This window comes from Malaclemys terrapin, chromosome 11 (assembly GCF_027887155.1).
Source record: "Malaclemys terrapin pileata isolate rMalTer1 chromosome 11, rMalTer1.hap1, whole genome shotgun sequence".
In the NCBI taxonomy this organism is placed as follows: Eukaryota; Metazoa; Chordata; order Testudines; family Emydidae; genus Malaclemys; species Malaclemys terrapin.
In genome coordinates this window covers 75,464,324-75,484,684 of record NC_071515.1, presented here as the reverse complement: position 1 = coordinate 75,484,684, position 20,361 = coordinate 75,464,324, and the positions used below count along the sequence as shown (strand labels likewise).

General features: G+C 44.1%; 1 protein-coding gene across 1 annotated transcript in view; it reads left to right on the top strand.

Annotated features, from left to right (window-relative positions):
* PECR (peroxisomal trans-2-enoyl-CoA reductase) overlaps nucleotides 1-17,578 on the top strand; it is a 29,066-nt gene extending 11,488 nt beyond the window's left edge. The window contains exons 3-8 of the mRNA XM_054044305.1: nucleotides 8,769-8,934; nucleotides 10,075-10,156; nucleotides 13,091-13,187; nucleotides 15,753-15,863; nucleotides 16,542-16,653; nucleotides 16,787-17,578. Coding sequence (XP_053900280.1) covers nucleotides 8,769-8,934; nucleotides 10,075-10,156; nucleotides 13,091-13,187; nucleotides 15,753-15,863; nucleotides 16,542-16,653; nucleotides 16,787-16,875 — 657 coding nt within the window. The 3' untranslated portion in view covers nucleotides 16,876-17,578. The remainder of the gene's footprint in view (nucleotides 1-8,768; nucleotides 8,935-10,074; nucleotides 10,157-13,090; nucleotides 13,188-15,752; nucleotides 15,864-16,541; nucleotides 16,654-16,786) is intronic.
* Nucleotides 17,579-20,361: the final 2,783 nt, after the last annotated feature.

Genomic DNA, 20,361 nt, shown 5'->3' with positions numbered 1-20,361 from the left:
ACACATCCACAGCTTGGATGGGTCATTCAATCCTTTGTTCAGAGCTTTTTCAGTTTGTTGAAAAGTTACTCCAGAGGTAAGAAGCAGGAATGAAGACAAAATGGAGAGGCTGCTGCTGCCTTTTGTATTCTTTTGCCATGAGGCTTGTACTTCCTGTATCCCAAACGCAAGCTTCACAGCACATGGAAAAGCCGTAGACTTCCTTGACCATAGGCATGCTGACTCATCAAGCGTTGTCTCTGGCTTTTTTTCAATAGGTTTATTGTACAGTTGATGACCCTTGATGGGCCATCGAACAGGTAGGCCGTGCTGATGCCGATCTGATGGTGTCACCTAGAAACACAGCACAAGTTTGGAAATACAGATATACCATACATAGCTATAACTCATAATATGAAGGTAATACACACATAAACAGGATCATCATACATGGCAATTTATAACATTTTTGCAGACACCTCACACAGTATATCTGGTCAGATTCCTTGCAATTTCATAATAGTGGTATCAATATCATAAAGTTTCCTACATATTCTATACAGTGTCACACAAGGCATCTCTTCTTTTCTGGAGCCCTTCATGGCTCCAAAGACGAGTAAGAATTTTATCTCCGTTGTAACTCCAGAGAAACTGAAGCAGAGATTCTTGAGTAGAGGAGCTCTAAGGAGGATGAAACTGCTTTCAGAATCACCAAAAGATCTCTTATTCTGCTGTCCTAAATCTCCTAATGGAACATCTAGTGTGAAGATGACCTAGTGTTCGCGCTTACTTGTCTGCCTAGTTTGAAACTGCATCACACAAAGCTTTTGAGGTTGCATCTCTCCACACGTAGCGCTTGCATTTGGGCTCTCAGGGCTCTCTTCAGCCTAAAAAGTGCTGAAGAAGCTATATTGAGTGCTGCAGGAGGAGATTTATGCTAGACATCAGGGGAATAACTTAATGAATGCAAGTTTTGATGTTTCTTTTAATCTTTATCCTTCGGGACCTTCTTGCTTTCTAGCTAAGATGTCTTTTCACCAAGTATGCAAAAAATAATCCTGCTTGCTGATGAAGTGCTTTCATAAATAGTGCCTCACCTGTCAGGTTCCTTTAATTAAAAAGACAATGCTGCTGCCTTATTGTCTTGTTTCTAGTTGTTTTACATACAGTATTTTGTGAAGTGTAGCAAGTCTGTTTTGTTAAGGCTGTTGAGAAAAGGAATTCTGGAACATGGCTGTGTAAAGAGCCTGTGTAAAGACCTGGGTTTCCCTATTCTATTTTCATGGGCGAAGGGATGTTTCATCTGGAACAGGAAATTTGGGTCTCTAATGCCTCTCTTTGGAATAGAGCATATGTGGTGACCAGTATGGGCTCACTGAGGTCATGAGGCAGTAGTGATCTTAGTGATTTGGATTGAATACTAGTCAGTATCCCACACTTGCTGTTACAGATGCAAGGGGGAGGGAGAGTGCATTTGGCTTCTGCTGGCCAAGATCCAAACTAAGTGAATGTGTATTCCTTGTGTCAGGCCAAACCCCTTTCCCCAAGTTCCAACGAACCTATCACTATTTAGCTCTTGTACCCCACTCTGTAGGCTGTAGGGATGGAGGAGCCCCACAATTCTTCTTTCTGGCTGCTGAGAGGGGAATAGGCTTTTCCCTGTCTGCTTGATGTTTGGAGGAAGAGTCCTCCTCCTCACATTTCCTGTGTAGCCGTGGAAAAGGGGAGGAGTTGAGACAACTCCTCTGCCACCTGCACAATCAGGGTACAGGTGCCAGGACCATTTTGGTGGCTTCTTTCTCCTCTTCCTTCATGGGAGAGGGATGGCCTTCTCTTCCCAGCTCCTGCTTCTCCACTGCCTCTACATGGGTGAAGGAGAGGGTCCTAGTACCTGCAATGCGACCAGGTCTTTCTTCCAAGCGTAGCTAAGCTGGGCTTCTTGGTGGGCTTGAGATCAGCCCAGTGCTCTTAGCATTCTCAGGACTGCGTCAGTGTCCCCGACGTCAGGATTGCAAAAACTTCCGTGGATGAGGAGACTGGGGAACGAGACGCTGATTGGATACCGAACAGACAAGGCCCCTTGGGAAGGAAAAGTTGTGTGCTGTCACTGCAGTAACGCTGAGCACTGTAGCTCATTTGAGCATTCAGGAATGGCTTCCTTTTCCAAGAGACCTAAAATCCTCAAGCTTTACTGTAACTCTCTCCACTGACAGTTAAATGTAGCCCACATTGGTTATAAAAATACTCCATATCGATCATGCATGGAGTCTGTAGTGGAAGAATGGGGTTTGACAAATAGTGAGTAAGGGATTTCCATTGTGTTTAAAATAGCAGCTGATAACACATACTGAACTTGCCTCATCTCAGGTGAAAGGGCCTCCTGTTGTCTTGATCCACAAATGCCACAATTGCTAGCCTTTGATTCTCTGCACTGTCCGGATGATTGGAAAAAGGCAAATATAGTGCCCATCTTTAAAAAAGGGAAGAAGGCAAATCCAGGGAAATACAGACTGGTCAGCCTCACCTCAGTCCCTGGAAAAATCATGGAGCAGGTCCTCAAGGAATCAGTTTTGAAGCACTTGGAGGAGAGGAAGGTGATTAGGAACAGTCTACATGGATTCACCAAGGGCGAGTCATGCCTGACCAACCTGATTGCCTTCTATGATGAGATAACCGGCTCTGTGGATATGGGGAAAGCCATAGTATTCTTGCCAGCAAGTTAAAAAAATATGGGTTGGATGAATGGACTATAAGGTGGATAGAAAGCTGGCTAGATCATCGGGCTCAACGGGTAGTGATCAATGGCTCGATGCCTAGTTGGCAGCTTGTATCGAGCGGAGTGCCCCAGGGGTCGGTCCTGGGGCCGGTTTTGTTCAACATCTTCATTAATGATCTGGATGATGGGATGGATTGCACCCTCAGCAAGTTCGCAGATGACACTAAACTGGGGGGAGAGGTAGGTACGCTGGAGGGTAGGGATAGGGTCCAGAGTGACCTACACAAATTGGAGGATTGGGCCAAAAAAAAGAGATCTGATGAGGTCAAACAAGGACAAGTGCAGGGTCCTGCACTTAGGATGGAACAATCCAATGCACTGCTACAGGCTGGGGACTGACTGGCTAAGCGGCAGTTCTGCAGAAAAGACCTGGAGATTAGGGTGGATGAGAAGCTGGATATGGGTCAACAGTGTGCCCTTGTTGCCAAGAAGGCTAATGTCATATTGGGCTGCATTAGTAGGAGCATTGCCAGCAGATTGAGGGAAGTGATTATTGCCCTCTGGAGTATTGTGTCCAGTTTTGGGCCCCCTACTACAGAAAGGATGTGCACAAATTGGAGGGAGTCCAGCAGAGGGCAACGCAAATGATTAGGGGGCTGGGGCACATGACTTATGAGGAGAGGCTGAGGGAACTGGGCTTGTTTAGTCTGCAGAAGAGAAGAGTGAGGGGGGGATTTGATAGCAGTCTTCAACTACCTGAAGGGGGGTCCCAAAAAGGATGGAGCTCGGCTGTTCTCAGTGGTGGCTGATGACAGAACAAGGAGCAATGGTCTCAAGTTGCAGTGGGGGAGGTCTAGGTTGGATATTAGGGAAACACTATTTCACTAAGGAGGGTGGTGAAGTACTGGAAAGAGTTACCTAGGGAGGTGGTGGAATCTCCATCCTTAGAGGTTTTTAAGGCCTGTCTTGACGAAGCCCTGGCTGGGATGATTTAGTTGGTGTTGGTCCTGTTTTGAGCAGGGGATTGGACTAGATGACCTCCTGAGGTCTCTTCCAACCCTAATTTCTGTGATTCTATCAATTACTCACTGAGTTTCTTAATATGTCTCAAGTTCACTAATGTTCGTATCTCCACACATGCCCCTCCCTTTTGAAGTAGGTCAGTTTATTATCCCAGTTTCACAGACGAGGAAACTATATGCCACAATGTGATGTGGTTAGTCCAAGGTCACAAAGTGATTCAGTGTCAGAGCAGAGACTGGAACCCTGGTCTTCTAGTTCTTCTGTTTGATCCCTTAGGTCAGTGGTCCCCAAACTGTGGGCATGGAGGAACATTCGGGAGGGCGCACGGTGGGGCCGGGGAGGGAGCACCACACTTCCAGACCTGCTTTGTCTGCAGACCAGCTTCTTCTCCCAACCCCGTTCAGCTCCACCTCCAGGCCCAGCTCCGCTCTCACTCCCTCTCCGCCCCCAGCCGAAGCTCTGCTCCGCCCCCAGACCAGCTCCGCTGCCAGCCACTGCTCCACTCGGCCCTCTGCTCCAGCTCCAGCCTGGCTCTGCCCTCATTCTCTCTCCATCCGCAGCCCCAGTTTCTCCCCCAGCTTGGCTTTGGAGGGATTGGGGAGGGGAGGGTGGACAGATTCTATCACTGATAAAGGGGGGGGGTGACTGAAAAAGTTTGAGCACCCCTGCCTTAGGTGATTGAATAATCCAATGTATACCTCTACTTTTGCTTCTAGAGAGGAAGTTTCCATTAGCTGGACACTGAAAATCTATACAGGGAGAATTTCAAATTCAGGATCAATACAGGACTCTCTCGTGAGCTGTAACTGGTTCTGCTGATAAATCTTTCTCTCTCACTGCACTGGCTGTGGTTACTGTAACCGGAAGAAACCCTGCAGTGATATCAAAATGTGCTTTCATCTGGTGAATTATTTAGAGGACAGCTGTAGTGTGAAAGTATGGAAGCTTCTGAGCTGGACTGGAGACAGAGAGAGCAAAGGCTGGCACACAGAAAACAGGACTATTTTATTTATATTTTTTTATTTTGCTGACAAAATGGTGAGGCAGTAGACACTAGAATGATCTGTTTTGGTTAAAATCCCCAAAAGGTCTGTGTTGGAGAATAAATAGCTTATTTAAAAATGTTCAGTTCTCCCCTTCTGTTTTATTACTTTCTTCTTCCACGAAAGACCTTGTGTTATGGATGGATATGACTTTTTCTAGAATAAGTTATTCCCACTCCTCGAATCTGTCAGGATGGGTTGTAAGCAGGGCCCAGGGCCCTCCACTACTGCAAGATTGTGCTCTACAAGCTATTGTCGTTTTTTTTTTTCTTTTTCCAAATAAAGTTTCTAGTCCCCTTCAGCTAGCTCTGAAAAACATGATCTGAGGTCTTGTCTAAACACAAAAGTTGCACTCTTTTTACTCTAAATTGATTTTTAAACTGATTTAGCTATATGGGTGCAAAATCCTGTATAGACACTGTATCAGTTTATGACTGGAATACTTGGGTTTCGGGTTAAAGCTAAAGAACTTAAACTAAATCAGCATAAACCAGGCTTAGGTCAACAGTGTTCAAACCGCCTCTTGCACCAGTTTAACAGTATCAGTTAAAAAAATTAGACCATTAGTTAAACTGGTAAGCTCTTAGTGTAACCAGTACAAATGCTTTCTTCCTTAATATGCAGTGTTGTGTAAGCTCGAAAGCTTGTCTGTCACCAACAGAAGTTGGTCCAATAAAAGATATTACCTCACTCACCTTGTCCTTCTTCCTGAGTGACAGCCTGAAACAATAACTGTGAGAGTTCTGAAGTACCCCATTTTACTCAATGGGGTGTTTACTCTGGTAATATAAACATGACCAAAATAACAACTGTTTCATAGTTTACCATTTTAGCAGAAATATCTAAATAAATATGTCTATCCTGCTATTCTAATCTGCCTCCTGTACTCCTCTGAGAAACAGAACTTCAACTCAAATTACATAAGGTATTTGCATAGCTCCCATCCCTTTTGTATCTCGATAACAAGCTACTGGACTGATCATATGTATTTACTTAGAAGCTTTTGATTATGTATCTAAACTGCTGCAGGATTTCCAGTGTGTCACACCAAAGTGGAACACACAGGGCATCAGTCACTAGGCATGTGGCAGGCACTTTCCTTTTTCTCCCACTGTGTCCCAGCATTCTGCCCACAGGGTACATCAAGTTGGCTTTCAATCACTAGTAAACTTCATTTAATTCAGACCTCAGTCATTTCTTTATCTCCTTTCCTACAGTTCATTCTCATTGGTTGTTACAGCAGTTTTCACTCACCTTATTAAAGCAATGTTACTTGGTATCAGTCACACTGGTATTCCTGTATGTCTGTTCTAGTTAATAATGGGGGAAGGCTGCTGTTTAGTACCTGAATTAAGTAATGCCCCTCATTGTGATGTTTAGTAAGTAGTAGTTCGTAACTAAATTGACTCTCAACTTTTTAATGCTCTAATAATGCAGATGTAAATATGCCATGAACGTACAGTCTTAAGTTTTTATTTGGGGATATAAACTTTCAGCTATATAATACCTGTCATCCGAAGTGGGTACAAGAGTCACTTCATCTGCTACTGAAATGCAGCTACTTCTGAAGAGGAACATAGCTGCTGTTGCACAGTATGTGGCAACACTACACCCGGTTCAGGACAAAAGGTGAAGATGCCCATCTCAAACTGAAACTCTCCAGGGGGGATTTTAGGCAGGTAGTAAGCACCTACTTAAGTAAGGACATTAAGCTTTAGTCTTAAATTTATTTTCATTGTCATGTTACTTCACTGTTTTTATTCTGTTGAATAAAAAGCTCACCCAGTTGTATTGCTCACACTTTTCCCACCGCAGACTCCTGGCCTGTCCGTGAAGATGAACAGCAGTTGAAACAATCACAAATAATATGTTAACAATTCCTGTGGAGAACAGTAAGAGATGAGTTTCTTTGGGCAAAATGTTCACCTAGTACATAGTAATAGCTAAAAGTTGGTACTTACAGAGTTTTAACTTTTTTTAATACATATTTTATTCAGTGACTAGCAGCTTATCTAATCACCTGTTAGACTTTGTATTCATTTGTTTGATCTCTGTCAAGTTCAAGGTACTTTCCCTGGTCTCCTCCCTCGCCCCCATGGCCTAGTAATTGAGGTGATGCGCTACCTTAGCGGCTCTGTTTGTGAGGTATAGGTCACACGCTGCCCTCTTGTTTCTGAGGCTGCTATTACCACTCAGCATCCTTCTCCTATATTGAGCTGATGTTCTTCCCCCTGTAGGATTGCACTGATCTTGAATCTGCCTGGTCAGCAGGACATTCCCATTACCCATTCTTTTGTCTGTTTTGTGTAACCACAGATGCTAGATTAACTCTCTACATCCTCTGCTTGGCTGGGGATAAACATTCCTCAGAACCTTGTTATGACAGCTAAGGCAGAACAGGGAAAATGAGTTATAGGAAAACATTGAGCACAACAATTGATCCAAGGGTTAATTTGATGGGCAGCTGTTCAAATGGACTCCACTTCCTTCTTTTTTAATAGGAAAAATACACAAATGTTTGTCACCAACTTTGGTGTATTCGCAGTTGCCAGTGTAGCGCAGAGCATTGTTGGGTCCACGATGCCCTATAACTCAGCAATGGCATATAAGGACATGTGATCCAAAACTCTGTTAGAAGCAGTAACTTTCCATGCACATAGGCTGAGGGTATATATGGAAACTGTGACATCACCTCCCTGTCTCTTTCCTGCTCCACATCTCTGGACTATGATTTCTAACGAAGGGCAGCTCTGAACAATGGACTGAGGACACACACACCCCCCCCAATCTTTTGGGTGAACCAGAGAGACTAATTGCAAGTTAGCAGATTTAGCATCACTACTACGATCCTGATACACAAACTCTGAAATCAACTGTAATGGATATGATTAATTTTAACCTTTTAACAACTTTTGTCATTTCTTTTATATATTTAATAAACCTTTAGTTTTAGTTTACTAAAGGATTGGTTACCAGCATGGTTTTTGGGTGAAAGCTTGAAGTATATTTTGACCTGGGGTAAGTGGCTAGCTCTTTGGAGCTGGAAGAACCTAATATATGTGATTTATGGGTTTAATAATCATTTATCACAGAAGTCTAGTTTGTCTGAGTCGTGCATGAGGGGCTAGCGTGCCTGCAGGGAGCTGTCTGTGGCTTCATGATAACTTGTATAGTATTTTGAAAGTGCTCATTTGTTACTGGTTTGGTGCAATCTTATGGAATATACCACCAGTCTGGGGTACTCGCCCTGTATTTTGGCAGTCTGACCTGAGATTGGCATTCTTAGCTGTGTCCCATACCAGGCAACGTGACACAGGAAGATCATCTGTGGTGGATGTAGTCAGTATAGCCTCCTATTTCACTTGAGAAAGCTGATTGATGTATTACTGCCCTTAGCAAACAGCATGGTCCTTTAGACAATGAAGCTACGTGCGTGTATGAAGATTACGTCCTCAGCTACTGAAGTGCAGCACTTTCTGAGGATGTGATATAGTAGCCATTATAACCAGCAACACAATATGGCTGCTTCTAAAACAGAAAGTGAATTAAAAATATTGTATCCATTCAGAATGGCCGTGAATTTAAGTACTGGAAGGCATCAGTAGCTACCTTATGTGGAATTTGGCCAGGACCCAACCTCAGGAAAAGTGCCATAGGAATTTTAGTAACTTTGAATGCCTCATTTTTACATTTTTATCAAAAAAACATAACCTCCAACTGCACAGCTTCCCCTTTATTTCAATACTGACACTTCCAGCACCTGGGTTATTCTTGGGAGATCTCCCATCCAAATACTGACAGCCCAGTCCTTTGTTAACTCAAGCTGTCAAATTGAGCTCTCACCACCTGAGTATAGCTGCAAGGTTGTTGCCTAGAAGAACTTGTGGAAGGCCGGTCAGTGCATTGGCACATTCTTTATGTAGATGGGGAGCACACGCTGCTAAAATGGGATAAATAGTGTAACCCAGTGACCTCTTAGAGAGATTGTTTTTAATTGCTTTTATTAGGTGGAAGCTTTGGTGAAATCCACACTGGATCTGCATGGCAGGATCGATTTCCTGGTGAACAATGGAGGGGGCCAGTTCCCCAGTCCTGCTGAAGCCATCAGTTCAAAGGGCTGGAATGCTGTCATTGAAACTAATCTGAGTGGGACCTTCTACTGCTGCAAGGCAGGTGAGGACTGGATGTGGCAAGAAATGCCAGTGGATTCAAAAGGCTGCCTGTTGTCCGTCCCGTCCCGTCCCCCCCCCGCACACGGTTTCATCACCTTGGATGTCTGTTTCCATTAATTTCATCCTAAACTAAATATACCGTATATACTCGTTCATAAGCCAAAACGTGACGCATCAGAGAGCGGGGGTCGGCTTCTAAACGGGTCTACACCAAAATTTGATGATTTTTAAACTCTGTGGAATCATTGAATTGAATATCAAATACATTGTTGTTTTGTTTACCTGGAGCGTGTGCAGGCATGGAGCCCCTCCGCTCCCTATGGCCACGGTTCGCTGTTCCCAGCCAATAGGAGCTGTGGGACTTCCCGCAGCCACAGGGAGCTGAGGGGCTCCATGCCTGCAGATGCTCCAGGTAAACAAAACGTCCCGACCCGCCAGCGGCTTACCCTGACGGCCAGGAGCCAAAGTTTGCCAACCCCTGAAATATAGGGTCGGCTTATGAAAGGGTCATACAGTTTTTGCTATTTTTACCTAACCATCTTGGGGAGTTGGCTTAAATGAATGGGCTAATGAACGAGTATATATGGGGGGGCGGTCTATATTTTATGTCTGTTGTGAAAAGAGTGGAAGGATGGTCTTGTGGCTAAAGCCAGGCCTGGGAGTCAAAAAGTCTATTTCCGGTATTGCCACAGACTTATGTGGCCTTAGGCAAGTCACTTCACCTGTCTAACGCCTGATTTCCCTGTCTGTAAAATAGAAGTAATATTTCTTTCACAGCAGGGATGCGAGGCTAAATGTAAAGTTTGCGCACTGTGATCCTTGGATAGAGAAGTGCAAGTTATGAATGCAAAGTAGTTTAGTGGGAATCAAGATCCTAGTCCTTCCACCAGAAACTCTCTCAGCTCTTTGCAAACACTAATGAATTGCTCTTGACATCGCATACCTGTTGTTCCCATTTTCAAGATGTGGGGACTGTGGTTTAGGGACGCAAGGTGATTTGTGCAAAGCCTCACGGGAAGTCGGTGGCAGAGCTGGGATTAGACCCAGGAGCCTTGACTCCCACTTGTGTGCTCTAATCATTAGGAAAAATCATTTGAAAAGAGGCAGATGTTGAGTAGGTTATTTTCCTCCCCTCATACAGTGTACAATGCTTGGATGCGGGAGCACGGAGGAGCCATTGTCAACATTGTAGCTGACATGTGGAAGGGGTTTCCTGGCATGTCGTAAGATTATTTACCTTCCCTATCCTTTTTGACCTAGCAGTATTAACCACTTTCAGCTGAGCAACCCCAGCAGGGCCTCCTTTTTGAACAGGGGCTGTTCTTACAGACAATATTCATGCACTAAAAATTACGGCAACAGGGGCTTGGAAGAGTGGTTATGGCTCTGCCTTGACACACTACTTCCACACGTCTTTCTGTATGTATTTGCTGTATGTGCAGGGATCTATCATGAGTTTAGAAGCAGCTGCAGCAATAGATTGAATCTGTGTTCCACACCAGCTGGACTATATAAAACCAGGGGCTTGTCTGCACTGTGGCACAGTGTGGGTTGCACGGGCGTGAATTGCAGAGCACGCTAGGAAGGGCTGCACGCTAACTACCCTATGTGGATGCTGCTGGCACGAATTAGTAGTGTTTGAAAGAGGACTGTGTTACTGGGACTGGGTACAGTAAAACCCCATTTATCTGACGATCCATTATCCAGCTCTCCGTATTAACCGGACAGCCAGCACATGCATCCAAAAGTGGGCCATCTCTCCTATGGCCACTAGATGGCGCTGCAGCCTCGCACTTTCCCATTTTCCAGATTATCTGAATTTTTGATTATCGGGTCTGGCCTCAGCCCCTATTAGATTGAATAAACAGGGTGCTGCTGTATCTGTTAGTTCACACCAACAACATCCACCTGGGGCAGTTAGCATGCAACACTTCGGTGCGCTCTGCAGTTCACACCCCCATAGTCTGCACTGCGGCGCAGTTTAGAAGTAGTCTATAAGTGAAGCCTCTGTTAAAGTTGTGATGTGGGTGAGAGCTGCCTGTGAGTTCTGTGTACGCAACTTCTGCACTGGTCCTACTCTGCAGAGAGTGTTGCTGTCCTCTTCTACTGTGGATTTATTGATTTATCTGTTATCTAGTTGTAGCATGATCTTGGGTAATGGGGGGGTTGTTGGTTGGGAAGGAGTGTGTCACAGGGGGCCCTACCCCCGTAGGCCCAGTGTGGGGTTGGTACAACCCGCCACACAATCGTTGGGACTCCCTGTTGGATCAGGCAGTTTCGATGAGGGGGCCCTGGCCGGGCCCAGCAAACAGTCTGTGCCTCCCAAGCCTCCTGGCTAGGGCAAACAATAGCAGTTGGGGGGCTCTAATCCTCTTGGCAGGGCAGAGCAAGCAATCAGTCTGCAACCCCTGGGCGGGGCAGGGCAAAGCAAATAGTCTAGGCTTCTAAGCCTCCTGGCTGCAGCAGGCAATAACAGTCGAGGGGCTCTGACACTCTGGGCAGAGCGGGACAGAGCAAAATCAGTCTGTAGCCCTTGAGCAAGGCTGAGCAAACAGTCAACCCATGGCTTTAGCCCCCAGTAGCCACACCTAGTGGCAAGTGCAGAGCGGGGGAGAGGAAGAGGGGAACCAGGGCCCACCCCACTCCACCGGGTTCCGACCCAGGGCCCTATGAAGCTGGGACATTCCCAGTTAAAGGTTGGCACATCGGCTTCTAATACATTCCCTGGGTCATTTCCTACTGCAAGGCTCATCTCCGGAATCTCCTCGGCTGGCAGCGGCTCAGCGTCCCAGTCAGTCTCTGTGGTTGGCTGGTCGTCCGTAGCGTAGTCCGGGTCCACGGTTCCCACTGCTTGGGGAGTTGCTGGTGCCTCTGCGGGAGCCTGCAGCACATCTTTTCCTCCTCTTCACCCAGCCCTGACTGACCTGGGCTGCCTCCTTTTATCTGTCCCTTCCACCCGGAGCATGCGCAGCAGGGGCCAGGGGGTGTGGCATCCTGGGCCCACAGTGACTGGTCCTGTCCTGGTGGCCCAGTGCAGGGTTGGTACACCCCCTCCCAGAGTGTCCCTAGCATGTTCTGACCTTGTCCCGCCGGTAGCCTCACTCAGCCTTCCCCAGTCCCCACCATGTGGATCTCTGTTTTGGAGTGACTTTATCCCGTACAGCATCAGGGTTTTATTTGCTGACAGCTGTGGAGTAGACAGGACCAAGAATTTTACTGCCACTAATCCTGAGTGGGAATACCAGAGTAAGGTTGATCGGTACAGGCTGACTCCTTTGTATGTTCACTGTTGTGCCTTCTCTCTTGAGCAGGAGATCGTGTGTATCTACTTTCAGCAGTTTTCCTACTCTTGTTGGCAGCAACAGGTGCCAAGGCTCTGCAGAGGGGAGCATGAACAGTAGGTAGAAGTCACACACTCAGAGCTCATAGGTAGCTCCCAACCATAACGCAACTCCAGCAGAGACTGCACTGCTGGAGCCTCTCGTCAGAGACAACCAGCATAACGCACTTGCTATACTTTTTGTTTGTATTTTTTCACTTACTGTCTAAGAGCTGGAATCTGGCTGGTTCTAGTCAGCATAAAGATAACTTGGAGATCCACAAGGTGGGGCAGGCACTTCAGTTTAAAGTCCTCTGCTCTGGAATTGACCGATGTGTGAGCTCTCACTGAGAATCTACCAATACCACATTTGGGAAATAAACCCAGAGCTGGAGAGCCTGAGCCCCATCTCATTGACTGTAAAACTAAGACGGAAAGAAGTTTCATCTGGCTCATTAATCATGTTTTGTGCTTCTATACATTCACATGACTATTGGCAAATTAACTTCTGGGTTTCAGTTGCACTTGATTTACCTGTCCAGCTGTGTAATTGTTTTGGTCACTGGGGTTCCCTCGTAGTATTATCTCACACACCCATCTTGTGACCTGTAGTCTTTCAGCAGAGCTTCCTCTCGGCTCTTTGCTGTTCCTTAGGAGAACAAGCTTGTTGGAGTTTGCTTAGTAAGCTGGAAGATGCAACTCTGACTGGCCCAGCCATCAACTCTGTGGTTACTGTTTTATGTTACTTACATCTTTCTTACATTCTTCAATGGGGTGGTGAGAGAGAAGACAGTGTTATCTGTTGAAATTGATTCTTTCCTTTCTTACTCTGTGATAGACATACTGGAGCAGCAAGAGCTGCTGTGGATAACCTAACGAAGAGTTTAGCCATAGAGTGGGCCCACAGTGGAGTGAGAATCAACTCTGTAGCTCCCGTAAGTAACAACACACAATATGATCAAACTTATCAATGGTATAGTCCCAGGTTTAAGACTTTTCAAAGCCAACTGGGGTGGGGGGTAGAAATGCAGAATTTATGGACGTTGTGTGGCTAAATCCCCATGTCTGCTTGGAACTCTCAATTTCATTTAGCACCACCACTCTAAAGGATTCTTAATATCTTCAGGGCCCTCTGAGTCTGTTTGCACTGACTGGATGGTCTGTCTGTTAGGAACATGGGGTTAGTAAAATCACTTCTACTTCTGTGTTTACGTTAGCACTTCCCCTACTTTTCTCCCCCACTCCCCAAGTATCTTTCCCCTAAAGAAGAAATGTCTTTCAAAAGCACATTATGAAAATGTACACAATGCTCAGAATTTCAATGGAGGGTGTGTGATTCAGGAGGTGTGCTATATAAAAAGGACAGTTTTATGTGATGATGGTATAGGGACTGGGAGTTGAGAAATGGCTTCTGTCCCCAGCTCTGACACAGAATCTCTCTCACTAGGATGTCAAACAGGTTCTTAATCTCTTTTGCCATAACCCCATTTTACATATGAGGAAATTATTTGGGGGCAAAAATGGATGTTTGGAGAGAGCAAAAGAATTCACTATATAAGAGTGTGTGGTGGTTATTCTTGATTCATATCAATGAAACACATGTAGACAGGAATCCAAAGTACAGGCTAGCTAAAACATGCTTGCCAGATCACTGGGGAACTAATTATGTATTGAGTAATTGGTTGAAATTATGTTATGGAAAGACTAACTACCTATTCCTAATGCATGCTGCTGTGAATTAAGAGACATGGAATGTTGATATTGCCTCAGTTCTAGTTGTTGTAAGTTGCATCCTAAACCACAGTCTGTTTCTGTAGATTTGATGTATTTGTTTTGTTGAGAGATATGTGGGAGGAGCAGAATTTCCCCCAGTACTTTCCCATTCAAAATCCATATTGCATTCTCTTTACAGAAGTCAGAGTTGGGAAACAGGCCAGCAAGGGGACCCTTCTTCTGCCTGTATGGGATGGCATGTGTTCAGTTAAGCTTCCTAACCAGAAACAAGCAGTATTGTTGGTATTGGGATGGGCTGTTTAATTGGATGCACATAGTGCAGCTCCATTCAGGTAGAGAAACTCAGGCTTCCTCAGAGGTCTCTGCGTTTGGGTAAAGGCTGCATTCTGGCTCTTGTGAAGCTTAATTGACCATATATTTGCAATGGGAACTATTGAACGACTTAAATGTTGAGATTTTTGCCTAGTTTCTTAGGTTTATTAAGTCTTGGAGAAATAAATTAACATAGCTTGTGTGTAATAAGACCTAATGCGTGTCTGGCTTTTTAAAAAGACTTAATAATTATCCATTTAATCACATCAATTATACATTATTGCATATGCCAAGCAGCATCTCGGATAAGTAAACATATATTTTTTAATTCACACTGTGCTTGCATTTTAATACGTCATGTACCCAGTGCACACTACTATAATTGTCAGATATATCAAATTATGTATTAACATTAGAGGACAGTTATTTACTGGCTAGCCTGTAATGGTTTCATTACTGTCAGTTATGAAAATCCATATTGTAATCAGGAGACACACAGATATGCACAACTATCCTGTATGGGTGCACCACTTTTGTGGTAACCCCCAAGAACGTTTCACTGTAGGATCTGGGCAGGGGCACCAAGGAAACATGTATGGGGGAAGCAAAGTGTGTTTCTAAAGGAAATAACTTGCTTGTGCATTTAAACACTATTCCCCTAATTCCCAAAAAGCTGTGATCCACATTCCTCTAAGAGTCCTATCACCTTAATAGCCACTCTATGGATTAATTATATGGAAAATTTTGGTTGGAATTCAGAACATTTTTCCTGTTTACAAAACCAACAGTCTTGAACCATGCAGATTATGCACATAGCTGGTCATATGATCATGTCTTCCAATTGCTGTTACTTTCATCTTCCCTCCCCCATCCCTTCTATCTGCTACAACCTTCTTAATCTAGAGTGGAAAGTCTTCAGGGCAGGGACAGTCTCTTTCTCTACATCCATACAGAACCTAAAACATGGGGCCCTGAATCTGGCTGGGACTCTGGGTGGTACCAGAACACACATAGCCAGTGTAGGGGTCTGTAAGAGAAGAAGAAGAAACCTTTGGCCGTCCTATTTGAATTATTTTGCTCTCCTCCAATGAAAGCAAATTTTAAATATTTGTAATTCCAAAAAGAATCTTTTGGATTCAGATTTTTATACCCAATGTTTGGAGCTGTTGAGCTGAGATTGAGGAATTAATTACAAATTCAGGAAAACTAGGATTTTGAATGGAAAGACCAGCATAACAAAAACTAATGATTTTAATGACACTGTTATAATAATGAAGATGCTAGTAGCTACCTGTATTATAACTAGTGTCTTATTATTCTGTCCAAGCCCAGTTTAAAAAACTCACAGCCAAGTGCTGTTTAGATGTAAAAATATGTCAAGGTTTTAAACTTTTCAGAGTTTCAATTTATGCAACAATATTTGGATCTCACTGTGCTTTTTGTTTGCAAAATAGGGAGTAATATTTTCAGAAACCGCTGTTGCAAACTATAAAGAACTTGGTGAAGAGATGTTTAAAAACTACATCCAAAAGATTCCGGCCAAGAGACTGGGAATTCCTGAGGAGGTAATGCATTTCACAACATTTTCACTGATTCTACTTCCTGTACCTCTGCCCTGACACCATTATAGTATATGGAGGACAATAAAGGATTAATATTGAGGTGGTGAGGGTTTTAGAAAAGGGAGAGCTTAGAGAAAGGTCCAGTAGTGTGCAAAGAATTGCTTGAAGACTTAAAAAGAATCATCCCATTAGGAGATTTGTCCAAATATACTCTGAGAATTTAAAATATATTGTAAGTACTTGTTCCTAGTAAAATAAGTTCTCAACTTAGTTACAAAGGAAGCTGATTACATGAGAAAAGAATTGCAAGTATTGAACAGTAATGTCAGAAAGTAAAAGCATAAGGGATTAAGCCATCTTCCAGTCAAACGCTGATCAGTCAGAACACTCTCTTTTCTTTGACAAAATAATGAAGCCTCTTTACATCTTTTTCTGGCCTCAGTATGGAAGGTGGAGAGTGACAGTCTGCTGCTCAACTTAAACCATATTACTGTAGAGATAGCCATGGCTGCTGTTGGGAACTTGGCTTAAAGTGGCCGATGACCCATGTCCCCAGGTATCTGCACAAAATGAGTATGCCTCAGTAGGTGTCTCACCCCTAACTCAGCCATTACTTACTTTGTAACAGACACCAATCCCCAGAAATCGGAGTGAATAAATGGCATAATTCTTCATTGTTAGGTCTCGCCTACAGTGTGTTTCCTGCTCTCTCATGCTGCGTCCTTTATAACTGGGGAAACTGTGAAGGTGGATGCTGGTCAAAGCTTGTATTCCTCCACTTGGGAAATACCAGGTAAAAATGAGTTGATGGGTTAGTGTCTTCCAGTGCTGAAACTTGGGAAGGGGGGTGATTGGGTGTGGGAGGATATAAGAATAGAGGGCTAGTTTTGCAAATGAACTGATTGTTTTTGGTATCACTTCTCCAGATCATAACAGGTGGCCTTCAGCACCAGAAGGAGACAATTCCAAGGCACTCAGAAAGATGCTTTCTGGCAAGACTGCATCAAAGCTGTGAAGACATGAGACTCTACCCCATCCCCAATGGAAATGCTGACAATCTAACACTTACCTTTTGTTTTGTAATTCTAAGTAAATTTGGGTTTCCTGCTCGTGATGCAAACACACTGGAGTGCCTTGATCTTCATATATTTGTAAGCTAGCCCATAAAATCCTTATATAGTGAATATTCTCCTCTGAAAACTCCCCCTGCCTCAGAAGGTTTGGGATCGATCGATTCATCATTACACCAGCATTCAACAGCTTCCACGTGAAAGAAGCAACGAAGAATCCCCAGTAGATGTGGCCAAAATCTTGCTCTCAATCTAGTGAATAAAAAGCCAGGAGAGGCAGGCACTCTCCATCTTAGGCAGGATATTAGCGTAGGCAATATCAAAGTGATTGAAAGAGAAACATCCGTAGCCTGTAATGAGTGGGAAATGTCAGCTGAAGCCCTTATCCTGGATGACTTTGGAAAGAATGGAGTTTGACTCTTTGGGGAATGTTAGTTTCTGCACAGAACTAGCATTCTGGGCTGCGTCAGTCTGGGTACTCAGCTCTTAGCCTGGGCTGCCCAAGAATAATTAGAACGGCTAATTAAAGTGCACACACAGCTGAACTGCACTGGGAATGAGGCAATGCTATCTGTGATGATCCCCGCATGATAATACAGTCAATACTTCTGTATCTTTCAAAATCAATAAAACATACAAAGTTGGTGACGTTGAGTGTGCTGGCTGCAAATCTAATTCAACAAAACCACCTCACAGAGCAGCACTGGTTAATACTATTGATTTATGCTTCACATCTTTTGGTGTATGTACTTTCTGTGACACTTTCTCAGGGAGCCAGGACTGAGAGTCACCTTGTCATCCCTCTGCCTCTAGTGCGGGTGCTTAACTGGGTGCCAGTTCTCTGACACCAGTCTGTTAGCTACCCAAACAATCTCCTCTGGGCTGTGCCAGCCCTTACTTTGCCTTGCAGGTTAACAATAGGTGCACCTGAGCCCAAAGCATTTCCTGTAGTATCCAACCTGTCAGTGGACAACTCACAGAAATTACCAGGGTCGCTATCCCCAAGGGGACAGTGTATGCACTAGCTTGTTTGATTCAACTGAGGATCAACTCCTATAGAACAGCATAGCACGGAGATATATTTTGAATGAAAACAATAAAGTCACTGTCAAAGATTAAGATTTAAGAGCTAGTGGGGAAGGATAATGAAAACAGAAATGGTTACCTATAAAACAGTCATAAGTGTACATCCAGATTTGCATTTTATCAATGGTTACCTTTCCTATCTAATAAAGTAGATTTTGCACCAAAGGTTCAGGCTTTTATGGAGCTAGCTAGTTTCAGACAAACCAGGATCCAGGCATTCATGAAGCCCCTCTTCCTCCCCCTCTCCCCCCAGGGAGTTTCCTCACTGAATAACAAAACATCTCCTGGCATTCTATTTATTGTCAATCTTCAAAGTTCTTTTTTTACCTCCCACAAACAGGACACCCCCTGAGACTTAGTCAACAGTGTCGTCCCCCCCCCCCATTGACTTCATATGTAAATTGAGCCCCTGTTGTGTTAGTTTACAATGCTTCATTTTTGTGTGAACTGAGATAGACAGGTGAATAGACCGCCTAACCCCTGTCTGAAGGAAAACTGTTTTCTCTTTGGTCGGTGACAGACTTAAAAACATACTTTTATTACATATACACAACTCCTTAAATATCATCCGTTTACTTGCAGTGATTATACATGCAGTGATTATAAGGATCAGTATGACATAAGGCTTTATTAGAGACCTTCTGTGATGGGGTGGGCTAGGTCCAGAGGCCCCCTGCTAGAGGCCTCACAGCCATGTGTCACCCCGCCTCCATCACCCCAGAATAGAGTAGCAGAGAAGTCCTCCAGGCAGCCTAGAATGGCTGCACAGAAGCAACCAATCGGGCCAGAAGGGTCATATAAAAGGCAAGCAGCAGAGCAGAGAATTCAGTTCCTGCCTGGAGCTTGAAGAGAGAGGACTAGGTACCTAGCTGGATGGATGAGCAGCAGGATCGTGGGCAGGCCAGTGCAGGCAGACTGAGCCCAGAACCTGGCCTGACCAGGCAAAGGTACTGAGATGGGCCCAACTGGTCTGGTTTCAGGGGGACTGCTGTGGGTACTGAGATGGGCGTTGGTTAGGTTGTTGAAGGAGGCAAGGCCTCTGGGAAGAAGCCTTAGAGCTACGGCCCCATACCACGGCCGGGAAAAAAGCCCAAGACTGTATACCCCAGAAACGGGGGGATAGTGAATGCGGCTCAGAGTGCTGAGTTGATTAAGACCCGCTCAAAAGAACTGTGATTGCAGGCACTATCAGCCAGGGAAGAGGGCACTTGCAAGAGGCAGGTGATGACCCCATTATACCTTCCATTATATTCTTTATGGATAAATACTATGAAAGCTGTGTGTTGGGTGTAGTGAGTTTGTCAGGCCTGCTAAGACTTGCTGTTACAGAACAGTAAATTCTTTCCAGTTGGCACCAGTGTGTCTCACTCTCCTTAGAAGTTTAAAGTGCTGTTGAAGACCATTGCAGAATATGAATGATTTCTGTATGTTGAGTTCTATACAATAGAATAAATTAATTATAAATGTGACCAGGGTTCTAGTGGGGGCTAACTATGGTCACTCAATTAAGGTGAACTGTAAAGAGTGGGGCAGACAAACCCCATAAAGCTGGTGGATATTCCAGTACTTAGATTCACCAAGCCAGCATCAAACAGCTTCTTTATTACCTTACTAGTTACTTGGAAGTCCAAACAACACAGTTCCCTTAAAGTGATCCATCCTCAGGCCTCCATCAAGGTACCTAAGTCAAATATAATGATTTCTGAAAATCTTATTTCATCATATAAAAGAAAAGATTCTACCAATCCCAAAGGATTGGACACATTACCTCCCAGGTTAATGAATGTTTCAGATCTTACCCAAATACACGCTACAGCCAATTCTTATTAACTAAACTAAAATTTATTAAACAAGAGAAAGAGAGAGTATGGTTAAAAGATCAATATACGTACAGACATGAGTTCAATTCATTGAGGTGCAGATTCATAGCATTGAGGGTGAGCTTTGTAGTTGCAAAGAGTTCTTTCAGAAATAGTTCATAGTTTATAGTCCAATGTCCAAATATCACATTCAGGGTGGTACCAGCATAACTGAGACCTCAGTCTTGTGACTCAAACTTCCCCCGATGAAGCTTAAGCAGACCTGAGATGAACAGGATCAGGACCCAAGGATCTTTTTATACGGTGTTCTAGCATCCTACTTGACCACACAGTCCTGGTTAAACAATAGGCTTTTGATGTAATTGTTTGCTTTCTAAACACCACCAGTAATTAGTTACACAAATTAACGTAGGGCAATTTATCCATTAGGCAGTCTATTACAAATGTCAAAGAGACATATAGACAATGACATTATTTTACCCAAGATTCATCCAAATGTTAATATTCCCTTTTGATCTCTGAATC